The 22082-nt window shown below is 39.0% G+C and overlaps 11 protein-coding genes across 11 annotated transcripts; 10 read left to right on the top strand and 1 right to left on the bottom strand.

Moving 5' to 3' along the window:
- Window positions 1-528: 528 nt before the first annotated feature.
- LSM04_000608 (uncharacterized protein) lies at window positions 529-1209 on the top strand (the record flags this gene model as incomplete). The annotated part of the gene is made up of 1 exon (XM_067335888.1): window positions 529-1209. One exon carries the CDS (start codon window positions 529-531, stop codon window positions 1207-1209), a length of 681 nt encoding a protein of 226 aa, XP_067188311.1.
- An 825-nt stretch (window positions 1210-2034) lies between these two features.
- Window positions 2035-4161, top strand: LSM04_009455 (uncharacterized protein; the record flags this gene model as incomplete). Its single annotated transcript, XM_067335889.1, has 1 exon — window positions 2035-4161. One exon carries the CDS (start codon window positions 2035-2037, stop codon window positions 4159-4161), a length of 2127 nt encoding a protein of 708 aa, XP_067188476.1.
- Window positions 4162-5699: 1538 nt separating this feature from the next.
- LSM04_002392 (Translation initiation factor IF2/IF5) lies at window positions 5700-6884 on the top strand (the record flags this gene model as incomplete). The annotated part of the gene is made up of 1 exon (XM_067335890.1): window positions 5700-6884. The coding sequence occupies one exon, from the start codon at window positions 5700-5702 to the stop codon at window positions 6882-6884; it is 1185 nt and encodes a 394-aa protein (XP_067188340.1).
- A 659-nt stretch (window positions 6885-7543) lies between these two features.
- LSM04_001686 (uncharacterized protein) lies at window positions 7544-8215 on the top strand (the record flags this gene model as incomplete). Its single annotated transcript, XM_067335891.1, has 1 exon — window positions 7544-8215. The coding sequence occupies one exon, from the start codon at window positions 7544-7546 to the stop codon at window positions 8213-8215; it is 672 nt and encodes a 223-aa protein (XP_067188328.1).
- A 422-nt stretch (window positions 8216-8637) lies between these two features.
- Window positions 8638-9054, top strand: LSM04_005186 (uncharacterized protein; the record flags this gene model as incomplete). Its single annotated transcript, XM_067335892.1, has 1 exon — window positions 8638-9054. The coding sequence occupies one exon, from the start codon at window positions 8638-8640 to the stop codon at window positions 9052-9054; it is 417 nt and encodes a 138-aa protein (XP_067188394.1).
- Window positions 9055-10793: 1739 nt separating this feature from the next.
- On the top strand, window positions 10794-11030 carry LSM04_006022 (uncharacterized protein; the record flags this gene model as incomplete). Its single annotated transcript, XM_067335893.1, has 1 exon — window positions 10794-11030. One exon carries the CDS (start codon window positions 10794-10796, stop codon window positions 11028-11030), a length of 237 nt encoding a protein of 78 aa, XP_067188415.1.
- A 1253-nt stretch (window positions 11031-12283) lies between these two features.
- On the top strand, window positions 12284-14779 carry LSM04_000404 (uncharacterized protein; the record flags this gene model as incomplete). The annotated part of the gene is made up of 1 exon (XM_067335894.1): window positions 12284-14779. One exon carries the CDS (start codon window positions 12284-12286, stop codon window positions 14777-14779), a length of 2496 nt encoding a protein of 831 aa, XP_067188307.1.
- An 803-nt stretch (window positions 14780-15582) lies between these two features.
- Window positions 15583-16421, top strand: LSM04_008831 (Peptidase M8; the record flags this gene model as incomplete). The annotated part of the gene is made up of 2 exons (XM_067335895.1): window positions 15583-16009; window positions 16414-16421. 2 exons carry the CDS (start codon window positions 15583-15585, stop codon window positions 16419-16421), a joined length of 435 nt encoding a protein of 144 aa, XP_067188463.1.
- An 865-nt stretch (window positions 16422-17286) lies between these two features.
- Window positions 17287-17565, bottom strand: LSM04_003591 (uncharacterized protein; the record flags this gene model as incomplete). Its single annotated transcript, XM_067335896.1, has 1 exon — window positions 17287-17565. One exon carries the CDS (start codon window positions 17563-17565, stop codon window positions 17287-17289), a length of 279 nt encoding a protein of 92 aa, XP_067188360.1.
- Window positions 17566-18782: 1217 nt separating this feature from the next.
- On the top strand, window positions 18783-20412 carry LSM04_009375 (Intermembrane transport protein PqiA-like; the record flags this gene model as incomplete). Its single annotated transcript, XM_067335897.1, has 2 exons — window positions 18783-19694; window positions 20038-20412. The coding sequence occupies 2 exons, from the start codon at window positions 18783-18785 to the stop codon at window positions 20410-20412; spliced, it is 1287 nt and encodes a 428-aa protein (XP_067188474.1).
- A 9-nt stretch (window positions 20413-20421) lies between these two features.
- On the top strand, window positions 20422-21029 carry LSM04_008823 (uncharacterized protein; the record flags this gene model as incomplete). The annotated part of the gene is made up of 2 exons (XM_067335899.1): window positions 20422-20593; window positions 20863-21029. The coding sequence occupies 2 exons, from the start codon at window positions 20422-20424 to the stop codon at window positions 21027-21029; spliced, it is 339 nt and encodes a 112-aa protein (XP_067188462.1).
- Window positions 21030-22082: the final 1053 nt, after the last annotated feature.

Genomic DNA, 22082 nt, shown 5'->3' on the forward strand with positions numbered 1-22082 from the left:
TATTCGGGTGCTCAAACCCATGTAAGCATCTGATTTGCTTGTTTGTTTGTTTGTTTGTTTGTTTGTCTTTCTTCTTTCTTTCGTTGTACGTAAATAGAATTGAGCAGCGCTTCTTGATAGCCTACTCTTCATATGAGAAAAAAAAAGAATCCAATGATGAGTATAATTGTAGTTTCTTGTTTAGAATTGCTCTTCTTGTTCCTTTTTTCTTTATTTCTATTCAAAAAAGGGAAGGCGTAAGTAAGCAGTTGGTAGAAAGGACGGGAATATATATATATATATATATATATATATATATATATATAATCCTGTGGGGGTTTTGACAAACTCTGTTATTCCCTCTTCTTAGTTATTACCACTACTAATTCTATTACTATTACTATTTCTAGTAGTGGTGGGTTTTTCTTTCTTTGGGTAAGCATTAGAAGTGTACACACAAACACAAAGTTGAAAATATACAGCTGTTGTATTATTATTATTATTATTATTATTATTATTATTATTATTTTATAGGCGTAATTGAATCTTATGTTTCGTGGGGGCTCTTGCGGTGGGGCATCATTTGCCATGCTTCTGTTAAAACAACAACAACCCCACCACCACCAAAAACAACAACAACAATATCGTCAAGAAGAAAAACGTCAAGCAAAAGGAGGAACAAAAGAGTATTGGGAATTTACTCCAACGCCTGAGCATAAAAGTCTTGTCCTACTCCTCTATCGTAATATTCTAAAAGGTCTAATGCACTTTAAAAGCATTAGACGACGCAGTATGATTGCCTATTGCCGCTTTGCCTTTCGCCGCCGTGCCCTTGCCACGGAGAAACTTCTCATTGACGAATGCATTGAAGAGGCCCGCCGTGCCATTTACGTCCTGGAGAAACACCACAACTTCACACTAACCCGCAGTTATGAGTTCGACAGCATGGGAATTCCCAAGGACACGGGCCAGGATGTGCAGACGTACATGGAGGAGGTGTACGACCCCGAGCTGAGCCGCCAGCAGTTCCAACACTTCCAAGACGTCCAGCCGGGGCGGGAGTATTTGCACCAGCAGCGGGGTTTGGGCCCGACGAGCGGCCAACATCACTGGTGGGATGGAAAACAGAACGGCCAGCGACAGCAGCAGAGTTCGACGGGGTATAAAGTGGAGATTCGGGAGGAGGATAAGGTACTGCGGCCACCACCCCCACCATCCACATTGGATTAATATATGGAAGAGGAGGAACTGGATTGTTGGTATTGGTATTGGTATTATTGTCATTTTTGTTATGTGTGTGTCTTTTTTTTTTAATGAGTTGGGGGTATTTTGTGTTGGTTGTTGATGATGATGGATCTAGTTGTTCTTGTTATTTTTGTTTTTGTTTTTTGCTACTGCACAGTTTGTGCATTGAGAGAGGGGGTGGTGTACAATAAAACACCAAGGAGATTAATGATAGTGACTGCTGGAAGATATATTCTCTGTAGAATGGGATTCTATCAAATTGGACATGATGGTTTTTTTTTCTTGTTTTTACTATGCACATATATTTATTTATTTATAGACAACGTTGTTTCCATTGTTTTTTTCTTTTCTTTTTTATTTATTGGTACTGTAGCCACAGCAGGTAGTGTCCCCCTCAGTACCCTTTGTTATTGTTGCTTTTTGCCCCTCCCCCCAGGTGAAGATCACACGTTCGGTATCCGCCAGTGGATCACGTAGGGAGGGAAGAGAAAACAAACATACACAGACGAACAAATATTATTAGGTGGAAAGAATAAAGTATTCAACCATCAGGAGAAACGATTGTCAAAGAATATATACATATATATATACATATATATATATATATTATTTTACTTTTCTTGTGTACATATCATATTCTCTACGAGTAAAGGGAAGGGAAGAAGAGAAGGGTGAAGTTTTATGTTGTGGGTTGGACAGATAGAACGGCACAACTGCGAAACTCTTTACCTTTTTTCTTGTTATTGCTGTTAATTATCGTTCCTATTATATATATATATATATATATATATATATATATATATATATATAATGACCCCATCCGTTCCCCAGCTCCGAGAGAAGAGAGCGTCTCCAAAACAGCGGGAACAGAATAACGAGAATAAAGTGGATGTTCAACGATCTGCAATCAACGCAACGATCACGAACACAATTACCTTTGCTTCTCGTGGAACAACACAGCGAAACATATTTGCACTACCCAGCGAACAGCGTATGTGTAACAGCAGAAAATTAGAAAACACCAACACCGTAGTAGAGACTCGTGTGACACCAGATGAAACGCAAACAAGCAGTACAAATGCAGCACAGAGTCCGACTAATGGTACAGCTGTACATACTGGGATTTCAACGAGGTATGTCTCATCTGCAGAGAATGGCGTAAGGGTAGATGAAAAGAATTCAGGTGATTTTAAACTTCATGCAGAGTCTAAACAAAAACGTCTCTCTAAGTCTCGTCTTGATACCACACATAATGATTCTATGAATCGTCCTATTTCATCACTACTTCGAATTAGTAGAAGAAACCAAGAAACTTCGAGCCGACCTCTTTCTCCAATTCCTTGTATGGATACAATGAAACATGAATTAAAATATCAGCCTGTTTCTCCAAACCCTAGTGTGGATACAATAAAAGAGGGAGATAAAAAAGAAGATGAGAAAAAAAGAAGAGAAAAGAAAAAAGAGGGAGAAAGGACTCAAGGCCAATCTCTTAAAGATGGTTCCTCAACTGCTACTAGTGATGCTTCTAAATTAAAGGGAAAAAGCCCTAAATCCACTCTCGAAGGTCACTTCCGAAAGCCGTACCTCCCTACACTCAGGAACCAGCGACCTTCTTCACGGATAGAGACTATGAAAACAGAAGGTAATGGTCGTCGTAATATTTCACCGCATCGAAAACAGAAACGGAAACAATCTCGGGGTTGTGTTCCATTACGTAAGTCTGACACGTCGTCTGGTACGTCTTTTACGGAATGTAGTAAAGATTGCAGATTAAGTGACAATGTATTATTATCTTCAGAGCCTCTTGCCGAAGTAGTAGTGGAAGGTGGAGTAGGTGGTGGTGAAGATAATGTTGAATCAGTGGATGATACATTGCGATTACAAAAGCGAGAGCAGAAGTATATGGATCATGGTGGTAGAGCTTCATCTGCTGATGATGCAATCCAGAGAAAAAATGAGGTTGAGGAAAATAATGATGATTATATGTTATTATCAATGAACGAAACCACATTTGCGCCGTTAAAGAATATAGATTTCTACAAGTGTGTTGCCCCCAATTTAATTAGTGAAACCATCAATACTGAGGAAGATAGCCGTAGTAATAAGGATTTACCTGAAGGTGGAGCAGTGCCTACAGTACCACGATTCCCTACGAAAAGTGAAGCACGGAGACTCTACACTGATGATAATACAGCTCTCACTCGCTCTTTAACAGTGGCGTTGGAACCACTGCCTAGTAATAAAAGCGCCCGATTCGGTAGTATTGCCGGAGAAAGTACAAAGATTGAAACTGGTTCACAAAGCAGTAGCCGGTACCAGGATTCACGTCCGCGACAGCGAAAAGGCTCTTGGTGGGCTGATAGTTCTCTCCGAAAAGCATTATCCCGTCTACATATTAGGCGTAAAAGTAAAAATGCCGAATGTAATGGAGAAAGTGAGAGTGTTTGTAGCTCTTTGGCTCAACTCCACCATGCTGAACGGAAGCACAATTCTGAAAAGAGAAGTACCGTGGTATCTCCAGTACGTGCACTACCGCCTTCTTCATCCCGTCGAGTTCACACCCCAATTGACTGCACACACTCGTTACTAACTCCATCTCTTAACTCTGGTAAAGTGATGAGTGTAAAGAGATGTGATGCCTCGGCATTTCACTCCGTTGTTGTCTCAGATGCACGGAATTCAGAATCCGAAATGCAGCCGAGAAGAACAAGCGAGGGGACCTCATTAGAGGGGAGTCTCACGCAGTTTTATTGTGATGGGCGGCGAGCGCCGAACATTAAACAATCGTATTCCTCTGAAAATAATGAAGCTGCGGTATTTATATCACTGGGACCTTTTCTAACCGTGGAAGGCGGTAGTTTGGTTGGGAACAGTAGCCTCTTTGGAAGTAATTTTTGGGGGGCAGATACCAGCGAAGACTCCTTACTCTCATTCTAAATTATTAAATGAATCAATAAGAATAAATATCAATAGGAGTGTTCACCCAATCGAAAAAATATTTATATGAGAATAAAATAAAGAAAAGGTGAGGATGAGTTAAATGATTCCACGCTATGAATCCTTTTTACCTTTCTTTTTTATTTTTATGGTTTTGTTATTTTATTTTCCTACTCCTCTATCTTTGTCTTTGTCTGACGTTTGATTTTATTTTCTTTCTTTCTTTTTTTATGAGGATGGACTCCTCTATTGTTTTGAATTTGGTATTGAATTCCTTTTGCCTTGTCTTTTTTATTTTTGAGTGTGTGTGTGTGTGTGTATATCTGTTTTTTTTTTTTTTTTGTGTGTGTGTGTGTTTTTTTTTCTTTGCTCTCTCTCTCCAGCTGCTATGTGCTTCTGTTGTTCTTGTTATTTACGTGAAGTAAGCGATGGAAAAGCTTTACTAATAGAAAACAAAAAGAAAGAATCGTATGGAAGGAATTTAAGTACAATGAAGAAGAGGGAAGCAAAAGAGTAATGCTGTTAATAAAGAAGCAAGAAAAAAAAGACCGGAGAGTGGGGTGTTATTTATGCATGTGTATGTTTTGTTATTGCCACCGTTATTTGTTTTTTTTCTTTTGTGTGTGTGTGTGTGTTTCTCCTTAATTGGAGGGTGAATATAATGAATTGATTTGATTTCTGTGTGTGTGTGTTCTTTTTTCTTTTTTTTTTGTCTTGTTGTTGTTTTGTTATTGGGGATTTTGGGGTCTTTTTTCCTCTTTTAATAAACTACTATGCCAACAGTGAAAACAACAATAACAATAATAATAATAAGAGAGAGAGAATGAGTATAAATAAAACTGGAGTGAGTCTTTGCTGGTAAATATGTAAGAAGAAAAAGAGGAGGAAAGATATGCTCTCTACCGGATTACTAGTGGGACTACCTGTTATTAAAGAACGGTAATGTTAATATTCACAAGAAGAACTATGAAGAAGTTCTTTACTTTCGTATGTCATCTGTTTTTTTTTTTAGTCTTTCTTTCTTTTTCTCTCTATCACTTTAATGTTCCTCTTTCTATTGTTATCGGTGTTTTTTTCGTGGCTTTTTTTGGCCTTTCGTCTCTTGACTCTCCTTTCCTTCTTTTGGTATTCCCACTTACACTCTCGCGTACATATACACGCAGATGTGTACTTGTTTCATTTATGCCATTTCTTCATCTTGTTTTCTTTTTTGTTTTGTTTTCTCTGATGAATCTATTTCCCTGTTTTTGTTTGTTCGCGTTTGTTTGTTTTTTTCTTTTTTTTTGACTCTGTGTTTTGTTTTTTACTGTCTGTTTTTTTTGAACTTTGATTTGGATCTGTTTTTTGTATACTCTTGTCCGGTATTTACCCTCTTTTGTCGTTTCTGTATTCCTTTCCTATTTGATATTACGGCTATTTTTTTTTTTTCTTCCTTTCTCTCTCTCTCTCTCTCTCTCTCTCTCTATATATATATATATATATAGGAAATAAGGAAAATTAACCAAAGAAAGAAAAGAAAAACAAAAAAAAAGAAAACAATGAGTGAGGCACCAAAGGGAGTGGCTGGCGGCCGTCGTAGAAAGGTGGAAAAGGATCAATCCGACGATGAGGATGAAAACACCACAACTCTCCTGCAGAAGGAACAGCAGCAAACAAAAACAAAAGTTGCCCGCTCTAAAGCCCCAAAAGCCACAGCTGCCACCCTCACTGCAGTACTGCCAACACACAAAGATCCCATGGCAAGTGAAACCGCAGGAACTATGGATGGAACAACAACGATGGAAGCTGCAAATAATAATAATAATAATAATAATAATAATAATAATAATAATAATAATAATACAAGTACGACGAATGTGAATAATAATAACACAACAACTTCCATGGGAGGAGCCGATCACGTAGCGGCGGCTCCATCAAGTTTCTCACCACCACCAGCACAAGCTGCTGATGGATCAGATGATATCTTTGCTATTGCGTATGATACATACACATCGGCGGATCTCTACGCCCTGTTGAAGCGGTTTACACGACAGGAGGTGGAAAAGCGTATGGTGGAGCATGAACAGTTGTTGGCTAATAATCAACAGCAGCAAATGCAAGTGGAGCGTTTCTTAGATGCGGCTCCTTCCGCCGGTCGTTTGGCCAGCAGTAATACTAATAATAATACTAATAATAATACTAATAATAATAATAATAATAATAATAATAATAGCGCAGAGGAGCTTGGTGGTTATATGTACAGTGCCATGCTGCAGCGACTGTTTGTGGCCCTTAATCGCAATAAGGAGAGCAGTGCCATGACGGAACGTAATCAACTTCCCACACCGCAGTTGGAGAGAATTGGTAAAAAGAAAGTTATTATTACAAACTTTCGTCGTATTTGTCAAGCCTTTCATCGTCCTATTGAGGATGTAAAGGATTACATTGAGAAGGAACTCTCCGTTCGTGGTAACCTGGACAACAATGATGCGCTCATTCTCAAGTATGAAACCCAAAAGGCGACGGCGTTTGATAAAATCATCATTAAATACCTGGATGAGTATGTTAAGTGTAATTCATGCCATAAGATTGATACCACACTCACAAAGGAGGGACGTCGTATTGAACTTCGTTGTAATTTGTGTACAGCCACACGTACGGTACAGGCTGTGGGATCCGCTACATTCAGTGCACAGGTTGGAAAGCGATCCAAGGCGAGGATGCAGGCCATGACACTCTAATAACAGAGAGGTATGATAGTCATGCAGGAATATTTGAGAGGAAGAAGAAAAGAAAGGGAAATGGAAGAAGAGAGAAAAGAAGAGAGAAAGGGGGATAAAAAAAGTAAAATGAGGTGTTTGATGTTTGATGTAATTATACTTGAATATATATATATATATATATATATATATATATATATATATGGGTGTAGTATTATCGTCTTCTCAATACCTTAATATTTAGGACTTTTTTTCCCTTTTCTTTTTTCATTTACCTCTTGCTTTTTTTTGTTTTTCCTTCATTAATGATTGTTGGCTGTTTTTGAGTATTTAAATACGAAGAGAATTAACTGCAGAAGAAGAAGGAAAGAAAAAAAACATGAGAAGCTAAAGAAAAAAAAAGAAAGAAAGGACTCGAGAAAAAAGAAATGAATTCAACGAAATCCCGTATTATCTTTTAATAAAAAATCCATGATGAAACAACCATTGTTCTCGCTACGTGCATCTCTATTAGCCTGGGTATTTCATCCTTGTCGTTGCCCACACATACACATAGTGAGAGACACCCATATATATATATATATATATATATATATATATATATATGCTTTTTCTATTTTCGTTTTTTTTTTGTTTTTTCTTCCTAATAGTGTAGTTTAAACTCGTCAATTGCGGCTTTAATGCTGCGACGAACATTCCTTCAACGTTTGTGGCTTGGCGGAAGTGCCACAGCGACGGCGCTTGGCCACGATGTGCGGCCCGCTGCCGGTAAATACATCAACGTTGTGTCGCCAACAGACATCGCGGCGGGATCTGTGCCGCCCGAGGCAAATGCCGCGACTGTACTGCCAGTGCCACATAAACGATATGGGAAGTGGAATCGAGTCCTGCGAAGTGATATTTATGATGAATTGTTGAAATTGCCATTGCGGTTTAAACTGCACGATTTTTCTAAACTTTGCCCTGTAGAAGCGGAGGGAAGAAAAGAAGAAGTACATCAACACACTCAACAGCAGAATCAGTTTGCGGTAATTGGTAGGGGAACAGTAGTGGGATATCATCCACCACTTGGCCCGGCAGATCCGCTTGATACGATTCCCTTTTTTGTGCATCGTAATAGTAATGGTATACTTCCTGGGAAAGTGTACTCTATGAACAGGCGAAATTTGATGCCGGCGTTTTATATGCGTATACAAGGTGTAGAGGGTGATCTCTTCCGTTTCGAGGAGGAGCTAATGAAGATTTTTCCGACCAAAAAGATATTTGTGCGCAGCCACTCCATCTATGTCTACAATGTAGGACTTGATGGGAGAATGATATTGCACCATTGGCTTCTTGGTCTAGGCTTTTGAGGAGAGAGACAAGACTTTTGTTATTCTTGTTGTTGTCTTTTTTTTCTGTTTCACTCCTTCTTTGTGTGTGTGTGTGTCTAACTGAATCTCTGGATACATACATGAACTCTGTTAAAGCGTTCATGAAATGAACTTATGTGTACCCCATTGATGATGATTCTACCTATTCTCCCCTCAAAATAAAAAAAGTGGGTTATCTGGGAGGATCCATCCTTTATTCTTTAATCTTTCTTTTCTTTTTCCCCTCGCTTACATATACATATAGATATATATTTTCCTTAAAACACATTTAATTTCGGACTTGGGTACGTTCAAAAAAAAAAAAGGAGTTGCGTTTTCTATAGGAGATTTCACCTACAGAAAACAATATATACATACTATATACATACTATATATATATATATAATATTGATTGGCTCGCAATGACCTTCCCCCTTTCCCTCTTCTCTCCCACTTCCCACGCCATTCCCCTCCTCCTGCTCGCTCTCTGCGCCCCGCCACTGGCATTCGCGGCCCAGTCATTCCCGTGGCAGACAAATCCCCCCATCGGCCCCGACAACCCCGGCCCGATTGTCTACCCGGAGGGTGCAGTGCCGTACGAGCGGAGTGCGAAAGATCCACCAGCGCCGCCTTTTCTCGTCAGGAATTGGTATATTGGATTTATACTAATGGCATTGGTTGTGGTGGCGGTGTATGTGATGTTGTTTGTGTGTGTGAGGAAACACTTTCGCGTTGCGGAGCAGAGGGAATCCGAGCGGGAGCTGAAGCGGATGAATTCGCTTGGCATGAGAAATCCGCTAGAAAATAGTGATAATTATTCAGAGGAGGAGAGAGACTAAATAATAATAATGAATCTTGTGAACGTGATGGAGTTCAGAAGTGTTCGGATGGTCTGTCATATTTGTATCTGCAGTTAATCTTTTTTTTTCTAAAGCTCTGTATTTTTGAAGCATTATGAGGAGAATATGCTGAAAATTCACTGAACAGGGAAAAAAGGGGGATACAATTTGTTGTTGGTGTCGTTTTTGTCTATTTTTTACTTTTTCGTGTATAGTTTTTGTCGTCTTTTGGCTGGATACAGCTATTCTAGATATATATATATGTATATATATTGGTATATTGTATGTACATACATTACAACCAATATACATATACTCATGTGTATATCCTTTTGTGTGTGTCTGTCTGGATATGCGTCTAATTGGATGCTCTTTTGTGGATTCTTTATGCATATTGCAATATGCATTTTCTCATGTTTCTTTTTCTTTCTTAATTCTTTTTTTGGTGTGTATAGATATCTATATTCTTTATGTGCAAATTGGTATGATTCTATAAGTATCTCTCTTTATCTCGAAGTGTGTATTTTATTATTATTATTATTATTATTATTATTATTATTATCGGTTCTGCCTTTTTTTTTACTTAAGATGAGGCGGAATATCTATGAAAAAGTAAGCCACAGCAAAAGAACTAGTGGTAATGTTGACAAGGAATATGTGAATGAATAAATAAATAATGAGAGGGAAGGAAAAAATAAAGAAATACCTCGATGACGAAGGAATTATCAGGGCTATTATTTCATCTATTACATTTTCTTTATCTCTCTCTTTTTATCTTTACCTCTTTATCTCCTCCCTTAATCCTCTTTTGTTTTGTCTTGTTTCCCTTTCCTTTTTTATTTTATCATTTCCCTTTTTTTTGAAAAAAAGGAGGAACGATAGATGCATAATAACAACGAAATACACATATACATACGGATAGACAGACGTGTTTGTGTCTCAATGTATGACAAACCATAGTTAGTACACTTGCTCTATGTATACATATATGAATGTCTACAATGAATCTATGTGCGTTGGTCTTATTATGTATGTATATATATATATGTATATGGAATTGTTATCTTGTAATTTTTTTTCTTTCGTTCCCCATGTATTGTTTTCTTTTTCTCAGCTTGCGATAAGAATGATCGAGTCTTGCTGACTTTTACATCTTTTATGGGTTTAACTATTAGGAATATTTTTACTTCTTTTTATTCCTAACAGCGTGTCAATAGTAAGTTTTGAGGATTCTTTAATGAATAAATATCTGGTACAATTTCAATTTATTGCTTGTATTTTTATATGATATGGGATTACTAGTAGTAGAGTTAAAATGCACTGTTTTCTCTTGTTTCGTCTTTTCTCTTTCATAGGTGAAGTAAGGCTAAGATTATTCGTTTCTTTTTATTTCTTTTCTACTGTATTTGGGCTTGTAAGTCCCCAGATCTTCTTTCGCGGTTTTACTCTTTGTATCTCTCTTTCTCTCTCTCTCTCTCTTATTTGCTTCTCTACCCATCTCTATCTAGAAAGGAAAACATAATACAACAAAAACAGAATAAAAGCAGATATATATATATATATATATTATTTATAGAGGGACACACACAACATTGAATTTCTTTTTTATTCTTTTCTCTCCTTTGGGTTAATTTTTCTTGTTTTGTTTAGTTCTCGGTGTGTTCTCTGTAGACTAGAGATAAAATTCCTTTTTTTTCCTTTAGTATTATTATTATTATTATTATTATCATTATTCCTTGATGCTTTCTCCGGTGTACGTTGTGGTTCTCTTCATCACACTATGCATATACGCGATGGCGGTCGTCCTCTGTCTCTGTCATTTATCCGCATCACGTCGGGCATCAAGTCATATCATAATAAATGATGATAAGTGCGATGTGGATCATAATAATAATAATAATAATTGGGTTTATGAGGATAACGGGAGTAAATATGCCGATGATAATTACTCTGGAATTGAATGTGAAAAGCAATAGTCAAAAAAAAATATTCTGTTAACACCAACAATCAATCGAAAGAAAAGCAAACAAGCAAACTAACAGAGAAACGAAAAAGCCATAGCTAGAATTATGTCGCCAGCTGAATTGATACTATTAAAATTAACAAAGACGGAAAGAACTCGAATAAGCAATTCGAATATGAGTCTATCTATTTATATTTAAGAGGGGGATATTTTTTATGGTTGTTTTCCTTTTTTCTCTCTGTGTGTAAGTGTGTGTGTGTTTTATCTTTTTTGGTATTGTGTGCATATTGTTATTCTTCTTGTGTGATACTTGGGGAATGGTGTTGGACTATCGTGTGTTTGCCTGTTTTTATCTCTTTTCTCTTGGAGAAACGGCAATATCTCGTTTGTACCTTTCTTTTTTCGTTTTTAATTTAATTATCCCCTATTTTATAAGATAAATATATAATTAATCTTAAGTTATACCTCTCCATCTCCCACAACCCATTTGAGGTGAAAAATACCGTTAATAAAGAACAAAGAAATGGGTGAGGGAAGGGTGTGTGACTTCTTTCTTTAGCCTCTGTTCTCTTCTTTTTTTTTCTGTTTAATTACTCAATTATGTTACATATTTATATATTTATCTCTTTTGTTTTTTTCTCTTTTTTTTTGGCTCTTGTAATTACCAATGTTTTATCATTGGTGGCACAACTACTGTGCTAGTTTTCTTTTGAGACGTGTGTTTGTGCGCGTTTGTTTTCCCAGTCCATTCATTGCAATTCTTAATGCATCTGAATTCTCTTTTTTCATTATTATTATTATAATTATTATTATTAGTGTTATTGGTATTCATGTTAATATTGATATTGATAATATAATTTGTCAACGCGCGAAAAGAAAGTGTTGAATATCTATGTTTTTTTTTCTTTGTTTGTGTGTGCATGTATATATATATGCGTAATAATAATTGTAGTAATTATTATGAGATATAATAGTATATAACTATTTTATTAGTGTCTCACATTTGCAGAGTGACTCTGTAGATTGTGTATGCATGTCTCTCTCTTTCTCTACTGAGTCTCTTCATATGTAATCTATATATCTCTTTCTTTATTTCTTTCTTTATCTGTTCACATTTTATTTATTTATTCAGTTATTTAATGATGTATATGGATTAGCTGATAAAAGAAAAAAAAAATAAAGGAAAAGAAAATACCGAAATAAATAAATCAATCAAGAAATTAATTAAGAATTAAATAAAAATAAAAAGAGGGGAAAATTTCCCAAATGGGGTGTATGCCAAGCAGGGAGTTTCATGAGAGTCCACAGTCTCTGCAGTACATCCGCACGGAATCGCTGGTCTTTATTCGAATTCCTCTCACGCCGCACTTCTTTCCCACACCGCAGTCTCTCGCCTTTCAGCAGTTATACAACTGTCGGGCAACGCAGTCGTCAAAGTACGGCTTTGATGCGCCTGCTCCCCGCCGTAAGTCTTCTTGCAATGCAGAGAAAACATCAACATTATCATTATCATCTATAGCAGTTACTGAGAATTCAGAAAAGACGTGTTGTAAGAGAGGAGATGGTAAGGAAATGGAATTGCATTCTAAACTGAATAGTGATTGTAGGAATAGACATGATAATGATAATCGTAATAATAGTAAGGAAGAGGATGACTGGGACGGTGTTTGTGAAGAAGAATTAGAGAAGAATCCGTCAGCTATCTATCGTGAGAGCAGGGATTTTCTTTTACCCAGGTGTAATGAGAGTGTTGGTAGTACACTACATTCAATGGAAGATGAAATAAAGCTTGAAAAAAAGAACGATAAAAATAATAATATTACTGATATTCATAACGATTATGAGGAGGAGGAGGAGGATGAACATGTACGTAACTATTACTGTCGGAGCCCCGAAGAACTGTATAGAGTACTCATCACTGAGGGTACAGTTCCTGCCATAACGGACACTAATGCAGAGATGCGATCTTTACATGAGGAAGAACTCGCATGGCGTAGTGCAAGAGAAATAATTCAAAACTATCGACAACGCCAACGAAGTGAAAATAAAAAGAAAGAAGGAAAAAAATGGGAATCTGAAATTCCTGCTGCTGTTCTCGCTGCAGAGAAAGTTTTACCACCTCAAAGGTTTTTATGGCCTCTTCCTACTGCAGTACTTAACGTTCTAACATCTAATGACATCAAATATCAAATACCACCAGATGATATTATCAAAAATACTATACCATGTGATGGGAAATTGCACTTAATGGAGTATAACGGTACACTATTCCTTGCTGCTCGTTCAAATACTGATATTAGTGCAAACAGTGTATCCCCAATTCCAGTTCGTGTTGTGGGATGTGACTCATTAATTCCTGCTGTATGCCGAGGGACACCGTGGCTACGTAAACTTAACGCAACTCCTAATATTTCTAATTATAATAACAGTGATAATAATAATAATAATAATAATAATAATAATAGTGACTGTGTGGATTTAGAGGAGGATAGGTATAACGAGGGACTTCCGCATTTTCAACGACCTCCGGTGTTGTGTGCCTGTCTCTTTTGCAGAGTGGATGTTTGCTGTAAAGCCATTAGCCGCGCACAACTTGCAGGATATGGTCACTACGCCTTACATTCTAAGATGATAGGCATGTCTGGTTTAATTGTACGACCGGTTTGGTATTTGGGAATTGCCTCAAATGTGCCATTGCTGCGATTAACCGCAGAGTTGCGGGGTCTCCTGCAGAGTGTGGATGTTTCTACGTATTCTTGTATGGTTGCGAGTATTCGTGGAAATCGAATCCTACTACGCTTTCAGGAAAAGGCAGTGAGGGTGATATGTGAGGTGTGTGCTCGCTCTGATAACCTTGCGCAGCAGTTGCAGTGTCAACATATGCAGCAACAACAACAAAAGATGATAAAAAAATTTATATATTATAATTATGGAGGGCGCATTGGAGTGCATTCAAAGACTGGTGAGTTGTGTGTTACGACACGCATACGTAAGTCTCTTCAGATGCTGGAAAATGGTACTCTCAAAGAAAAAGAACGAAAAGGGGAAGAAAACGAAGAGCGAGAAGGGGAAAGGGGGTTAAGAGGGGAAAGAGTAAGTAAAGAAAATGGAAATAACGAAAAAAACGGAAAGAAAAATGTATATACTTGTAAAACGGAGTTAGTATTCGTTGTGACTATTCCTTGGAAAACTGCGAAGGGTCCATCATCGCAAAGGAGTAACAAACGATCTGTTGCAGCAACAGAGGGTGAAGAAAGAAAGAAAGTAATCCATTCCTTTTCTGATGGAGACCTTATAGTGTATAATCGTACCCGTGAGGAATGGGAGTTGTTATCCCCGTCTCTTGTACAATTAGAGCATGTGTTGTTGTACTGGGTTAGGGAAACTCTTAATAACAATGTATTCAGCCACTCTGATAGTGGGTGGCTACGTAGGCGACAACAAAGCCTGCAGATTGTTCAAGAAGGTCGATTTCACATTTGGAGTTTTATTCACGATGGGTTTCCGTACTTTTTCGGTATCATGCCAAAGTTTGCCAAAGAACGTCGCAAAAGAGAATTATTACTTATACGCAAAGAGCAGATGGAGGAAAAAAGAAGAGAACAAAAATCTCAACAACAAGATAACACTGAGAATTCCCAAGATCTGCGGCAGGAACCCTTATCTAAGGCGACAATAGGACTAGTTAAAAGATATGGTGATGCAGCAAACTATTTTCGTAATGGTTGCTTCATGTGGAATCCATACGGCAGAAGAAGGTGAATCTAAAATGGACCCCCCGAGTGATCTGACAAGAACTCTTGAAAGGCTAGTGGAGCACCGCCTACTTGGCAGAAATAAGAGTAGTATAAATACCCAATATATGTTTTTTTTTCTCAGCTTGCGATAAGAATGATCGAGTCTTACTGACTTTTATATCTTTTATGGGTTTAACTATTAGGAATATTTTTACTTCTTTTCATTCCTAACAGCGTGTCAATAGTAAGTTTCTGAAAGACCCAACCAACCCAACCCTCTCCGCCCCGAGCGGGATTCGGGTTAAAAGGGCTTCTCAGCACCTCCTTTTCGTCAGTTTTTAGGATTCTTTAATAAATAAATATCTGGTACAATTTCAATTTATTGCTTGTATTTTTATATGATGTGGAATTACTAGTAGTAGAGTTAAAATGCACTGTTTTCTCTTGTTTCTTCTTTTCTCTTTCATAGGTGAAGTAAGGCTAAGATTATTCTACTTTATTTGTAAACGTCAAATCGGAATAATTATTTTTTTTTTTACTTTGGTATTTTTTCTTTGTTATTTTAGCTCTAAAAACACTTTCCCTACCCCTTTTCCAAATACTGTAATGTACACATACCTCTTTAAATAATCCCTGATAAAAAACTCTTTGTATTTGTTAATTGACTTCTTTTCTTTCTTCCTTCTCTCCACGTTTCTCTTCAGATTCTATCCGTATTGTACAATCGCAATATTCTTCTGCTCATGAAACGGCACTGTTCATAATAGACCGATAAACACTCGTAACTTCACATACACAAACACACAGAGGTATACACAAAGGTGCATCATGACCCGCCGACGCCAGATGCAGGGTTCAGTACTGCCTCTCCTCCTCCTCCTCTTCATTTTGCTGGGCTCTTGCGGGTGTCTTGCGTTCCGGGGGAACCGCTGCATGTTCGATGAACTGGCGTTGAAAGATGAAAATATTAATTTTATGCGCACATCAGTTGTTTACGAGCTTCCGAGACCGGGTGAGAGACGTTTGAAGGCGGCAAAATACCTTTTGGCCGACAGAGACTGGTCGCCTATCCGCATAGCAGTGTCAGCGGAGGACCTGGAGAACGAGTCAATGTACTGCAACAGAGTTGGTGAAACTCGTCCCAACTTCCGTGGTGAGATGGTTAACTGCGAAGAAGCGGATGTCATTACGGTGGAGAAGCGGGAGACCCTCCTCAAGACAATTATCCCCAAGGCCATCAAGCTGCACGCCGACCGTCTCCTTGTCAAGCCGCTGCCTGGGCCAGTGGAGGTGTCTGTGCCCCGCTACGGCGTCTGCACACACTTCACCGTGCCGGAGAAACACAAAACAGATGGGGTGAACCTGATTGACTTCGTACTGTACGTGGCCGCTGGCCCAGGCGCCACTTTCACAGCAATCTGTTCTGAGGAGAGCATTGAAAATCGACCGTTCAGTGCAGTGATGAATTTCGAACCAGCACTGATAGCCCGCACGCGGCACGCCGTCCGCATAGCAGCACACGAGATTGCACATGCCCTTGGATTTTCTTTCAAGCGGATGGAAAAACTCGGGATGACTGATTTCCAATATATTTCCGCACGGAAGAAGAGTCCTAAGCTGCAGGCGAAGTCCACAAAGACGAAGGATGAGGCTAAGAAGCACTATAAGTGCGGCGATATTATGGGTGTGTACCTGGAGGAAGAAAACGGAAAAAATACGATGACTTCTCACTGGGAGCGCCGCGACGCAAAGGATGAGCTGATGAGCGTGTACTTTGATCTTCCTGGCGCCATGTTGTACACTGCGTTCACGATGGCAGCATTTGAGGACATGAAATACTTCCGCGCGAGGTGGGGAAATGAGGAAACGATGACCTGGGGCAAAGATGCCGGTTGTGAATTCCAGCACTCCATGTGTTGAGAGAAACAACTCCAGGTTCCCCAGTATGTTCTGCAACAGCACTTCCGAAACCCTCAGGTGCACGTCTGACCGTTTTGCTCTCGGGAGTTGTTCACTGAAAAAATATGAAGGTAACGTTCCACAGGAGTACATTTATTTCAAGGATCCTACGCTCTCTGGCTCTGAGGATACACTGACGGACAGGTGTCCCATTATCGCAGCGACTGCAAAAAACCGTGTGCACCAATGGCGTGGAGGAAGATATGCCCGGGAGTCGTGTGGGGAGACATCGCGCTGCCTGGATGGAAACGGCATTGTCTTGAAAGGTGGAGCGAGTGCTGGGCATGTAGTTGGTGATGTGTGTGCGAACGTGAAGTGTGAGGGTGGCCAGGTGCACGTGCAGTACAAGGGCGACGAAGAGTGGCACCTGTGTCCTGCGGGCGGATCCATTGAGCTTGGAGGAAAGTCTGTGTTCAGCAGCGGCCGTATTGTGTGCCCACCGAAGGAGGAGGTCTGCACGGGCCTCCATGGCGCCGTGCTTCCGGGCTACAAGGAACAGGATGAGAAGAAGGAAGGTGGTGACGATGCCATTGCAGCAACTGCAGATGCTGTTCCTTTCACTCTTAATAGTGATCACAACACTGCCAGTGGTGGCTCCAGCGGCAAAAACACTAGTATGGACGGCAGCCATGACACTTCAAGTGCAAAGCAGCCAAAGGCAGCACAGGTATAAATACCAATGACGGTGCGAAAGGAAATAACAATGAAAGGAGCAATATTAGGGTAACCAATCCTAGCCTTGATAACATTTTGGTAAAGGCTCTCCTGTGGACTTCTCTCGCCTGCGTTGCCGCCATGGCTTCTGTGCTGCTGGTTCCTTGAAAGCACTGTGCTGCCGTCCAGTGATTTCATAATAAATTCTTGCGAACATCATACAATTCCACCGCACGCGCCGACACATGCCCTTTTTGTTTGGTGAGCTGTATGCATTAATTATCTTTATATATATATATATAACACGCAAATGGAACAGCAAATGGCATTTGGGCTCGCATTCTGTGGGGTCGATTTTACCCTATGTCCTTGGACTTTTTCCCATTTTGGGCACATGACTTTCTTTTTTTTCTTTTAGGAAGATCGCGGGTCTCACCATCTTCCCCTTCTTCTTTTTTTCCGGGCTTTGGATTTTGCCTTTTTATCGTGTTGAAGGTTGCGGTTGTTTTTTTTGCCGCGGGTTGTTGGGCGACCCCGGCGTGGGATCAGTGAGATGGCCTTTTCTTTGCTTTCTTCCTCTTGTTCTTTCTTTAGGGCACCTTGGACAGCACAATGAACTGCAGGGATTGCGGCCGCATCCTCTGTGATGTGCCGCCGCGGGCTGTTGCAGTGAAAGGACTGGCGATTGTTTCGCGGTTAAATGTTGATGGGACAGTTTTGATAATGCCGTAGGTATTGGCCAGTCCTGGTCTGTTTTTTTTTTCGTGTGTGTGCTTTCTGTATTTTCTTTTTCGGTGGTGGGTTCGTGTAGTAGTTGTTGTGTTGTTCTTTAGATGGTTTTAAATTAAACAAGAATGGAAGGCGCAATTATCATTTTGTTGTATTCTTAGTCTGGGTTGTGTTTTCTTTTATTTGATGGATATGGGTTCTATTGAGTTTTTTTTTTCTAAGAAGGTTGAGATAAATTTATTTTTTCTTTTTTTTGACTATTGTTATTTTGGGTTGGATGGGTTTGTTAGATGCATTTGTTACTTCTCTCCTTTTCTCTGGTCTTGCGGTTAAAAATCATAAAATATCTGTTTTTTTATCTTCTTTCTTGTGTTACGCCTTTCGTGGTTCGAATGTAATAACAATAGAAGACAATATAAAAGAAAAACTTTGCGCAAAGAAGAAACGCACTCCACTTTAGGTGTTATTGTGAGGATTTGCATCCTGGCGGGGATCATCCAATTGAGCTAAAATAAAAAACAAGAAAAACCAAAAAGGTAGATACTTTTTGGGGGAAACACGTAATAACACATCGACTGTTCTTCTTTGCTTGTACGGTAGATGATCCTATCTTGTCTCTCTCTCTCTCTCTTGTACTGTTGTGGAGTTCATTCCTCCTTACTGATGTACAGGTACCGGATTTTGATATGGATATTGGAGTCGCAAGATTGAGTAATTTGTCATGTTTACATATAAAATTTGGTGCAACGCAGGGAAATATAAACGCTTCATCACTGTATTTGTCCACATTGGAATCCTCAGATGTTTCATGCACTGTGACGATAAACATGAGCAATGAACTCTCTCTTTTGCAGGCTGATGTAAGTATTCAACAGGTAAAAGTAAATCTCTTCAAAACTGTGGATGATGCTTGTTATAGTGTCACCAGTACTGTAAAAAACCGTGAGTTTGTGCCGAAGATTGGTAATATTAAAGTTATACCACCTGATCCATCTTTAGAGTGCTTACTAAATATTATGAGAAAGGCTCTGGAGAACCAGGCGACTGAGCTCGTGTGTAATTCAGGAATTGAATATATTCAGAAGGAACTACAAAATCACACAGTAGATCCACCAATGCCACATCCTCAACTTAACCCTAATGCTACAGACCTGCTAAACTCACGAATGATGCGAGCTTTTGTTAATATATTAAATAACGCTCCAACAATGTTTGGTGTTGATACTGGCGCAGCTGTGCAGGATGGAACTACACTTCATCTTGAAATTGGATTTCCTAATGTTCTGCATTCTATCTTTGATACCTCAGGTGAAAAGGAGGTTTATAAGGATAGGATAAGAGGGGTTTTTGATGCATTTGATATTCAATATATTTTGGATGGTTTATTGAAACTCCTTCCAGAAATTACGGATGGTTTTTTGGAACTTGATATTTTGAATCCTTTTAATGTATCTTTGGAAGTTTCCTTTCATGATTTACAGTGTTACGCAGATGGTTTCTATTGCAGTGTGCCAATCTCTGGGGGCATCACTTTTGGGAATATCCGAACTCAAAATCTTGGAGAGTGGGATCGGTTAATCACAATTACTCTGAGTCCCGTTTTAAACCCGATAATGAATGCTATTTTCGAATAACTTCTGAGATCAAAGAATACGACTGATTCACGCTTCTTTATCCCTGTGATTGGGGAGGAACCTATAACGTGGAAACCTCCTCTTGCAGTAGTGATCACCGCAGTAGTTGTCGTTGTGTTTTTTGTTGCTGGCTGTATTGCACTAACCTTCTTTAATTATTATCGTCGAGACAAAGTGTTGAATTATGAAGGTGATCAAATATCATTAAAGCGCGTACTGGTGGAGGATACAATTTTGATTTTTTCTGAGTGTTGTATCGGCTCTTGGTTTTACGTGGTCGATCGCCACAACAATCGCTACACTTGAGGTTGGTGGTGAATTAAACCTATTTTCTTTAAAATTACTTGATACTACAACTAAAATGTATAAATCTGGAATGCATTTTTTCGCTATTCTTAAGTTCGTCTTTGGTGGAGTATACCCTTATATTAAACTGGGTGCAATTTTCGTCTGTACACTTGTGTTGCGAAAACCAGAGATGCCTTTACTGAAGACAATTAACTATTTGGGAAAATTTTCACTACTTGATTCCTTCGCTTTCGTCGTGATGACAGTTGGATTAGAACTAGAAGGAATTGCTGAAGTAAAATTTCTCTCTGGTTTTTATGTATTCCTCTCATCAACAATTCTCTCTATATTTTGGGGTAATTATGCTACAATTATTTGGCGTCGCAATACTTAACTGCGTCGGATGAATGTTGAACGAGAACCGGTAACATCTGCAGTGGTCGGTGATTCTCTTGGAAAAAACGATATTGATGGAAAATTTGAAAAACCAAAAATTACGGAGTGGAAAAAAAAAACGTGTGATATTGGCTGTATTAAACGCTATCTTTATCCTCGCCTGTACTATTCCAGCTTGGGTACTCCCATGCATTGGGTGTCGACTGGGAGGCTTGGCGTTTTTTTTTTCTTCCAGATGATTTAAAGGTATCACTCGCTACTATTGCTGCATCAAATACCCTTTTTCTGATTATGTGTGTTGTCACTGTCGGCATAATTCCGCTATTATACGTCATTGTGTATCCAAATATGTATTTCTTGTCGTCCTGAAGTGCGGCGGATGCGTTATTGGTGGTGTGTTTTACTGGTTTTCTGCAGTTAGGACAGCTTGTGGATTATGTGCTTGAAGCCAAGATGCAGGCTCTTCTCAGAGCGGAGACGTTTCTACTCTGGCCGCTTATTCTGCTTCTCTTTTCTGTCGTCTGGCAATGGGCAATGGTCGTTGAAAATACTTTTCACGTAATACAGAGGATGCGGGTGTGGCTGGCTAAACTTAGGTCTGGCAAAAGGTGTTGATGTGCTTGGATTCCACATTACCTTTCTATAGGAAGGAGAGAGAGAGAGAGAGAGAGAAAGAGAAAAGAGAAGATTAGATGGAATTTGGAAATATAGATTAAAAGGGGGAAAAAAAGCAAACATTGGGTTCTCTATTCGTTTTTTTTTTTTTAATTCGTTTCATTCCATTAACGTATTTATTTATTTTTATTGATTTTGGCTTCCTGATTTAATTTTTTTCGTTCAACCTCCCATCTGTAAACCATATGTAGGCAACATGTAGCAAGTATGCCAATCTGCCTGTGTATGTGCTTTTTTTTCACTGTGTTTACCCTTGATTTAACTGAAAACAAAAGCCATAACTATTTAAGATGGAAAGGGAAAAATAACTTGTACAACGGATACCATTTATTTTTCTCTTAAAACATTTCCCTTTACCACAGGTTTCGCACCTAAAGCGTAATAAGGAAACAAAAAAACTAGGAAAGAAAAAAAAACTATCTTTAAGAAACATAACCTTATCTTTTACCTCTATTTTTATATTTTTAATCAATTATACACCTCCACTATATTTGTTTATTGATTTAACTAACTACGTCTGTAAACACATACATTCATCTTTTCTTTTTACTATTTCATATTTAAAACGATTACATAGGCACTCCTGGTTAGATGTCAATACACACATCCATATCTAAATAATTCACGTACACAAGAGTCGTTTCCATGCAAAAGGGGATCAACTCTGGACAAATAACGTATCCATTCGCTCCAGTTATGAAACGAACGTAAAGCGGCAAGAAATTCAATTTCAAGCAAAATACACCATAAACCCGTTCGCTGACAAGCAATTCAAGGCAAAAACAGAAACAAAAACATATGAGGGCATCAGCGCAATGTGGGCGAGGCGCCCCCACGAGCGTTGCCTTGCCGCTCTCTCTGAAGAAAAGGGGTCTGCGAGTGCGTTGGCAGTGCTGTGTGGCTGTGGGGTTCGTTCTCTTTTATTTGTGGGGTGATGGCCGACCCGAAAGGGAGACGGCGTTGCGGCTAACCCGCAGACCCATGGGCAACTGC

The sequence above is a fragment of the Trypanosoma melophagium genome (assembly GCF_022059095.1).
Source record: "Trypanosoma melophagium isolate St. Kilda chromosome Unknown ctg37segment0, whole genome shotgun sequence".
Classification (NCBI taxonomy): domain Eukaryota; phylum Euglenozoa; class Kinetoplastea; order Trypanosomatida; family Trypanosomatidae; genus Trypanosoma; species Trypanosoma melophagium.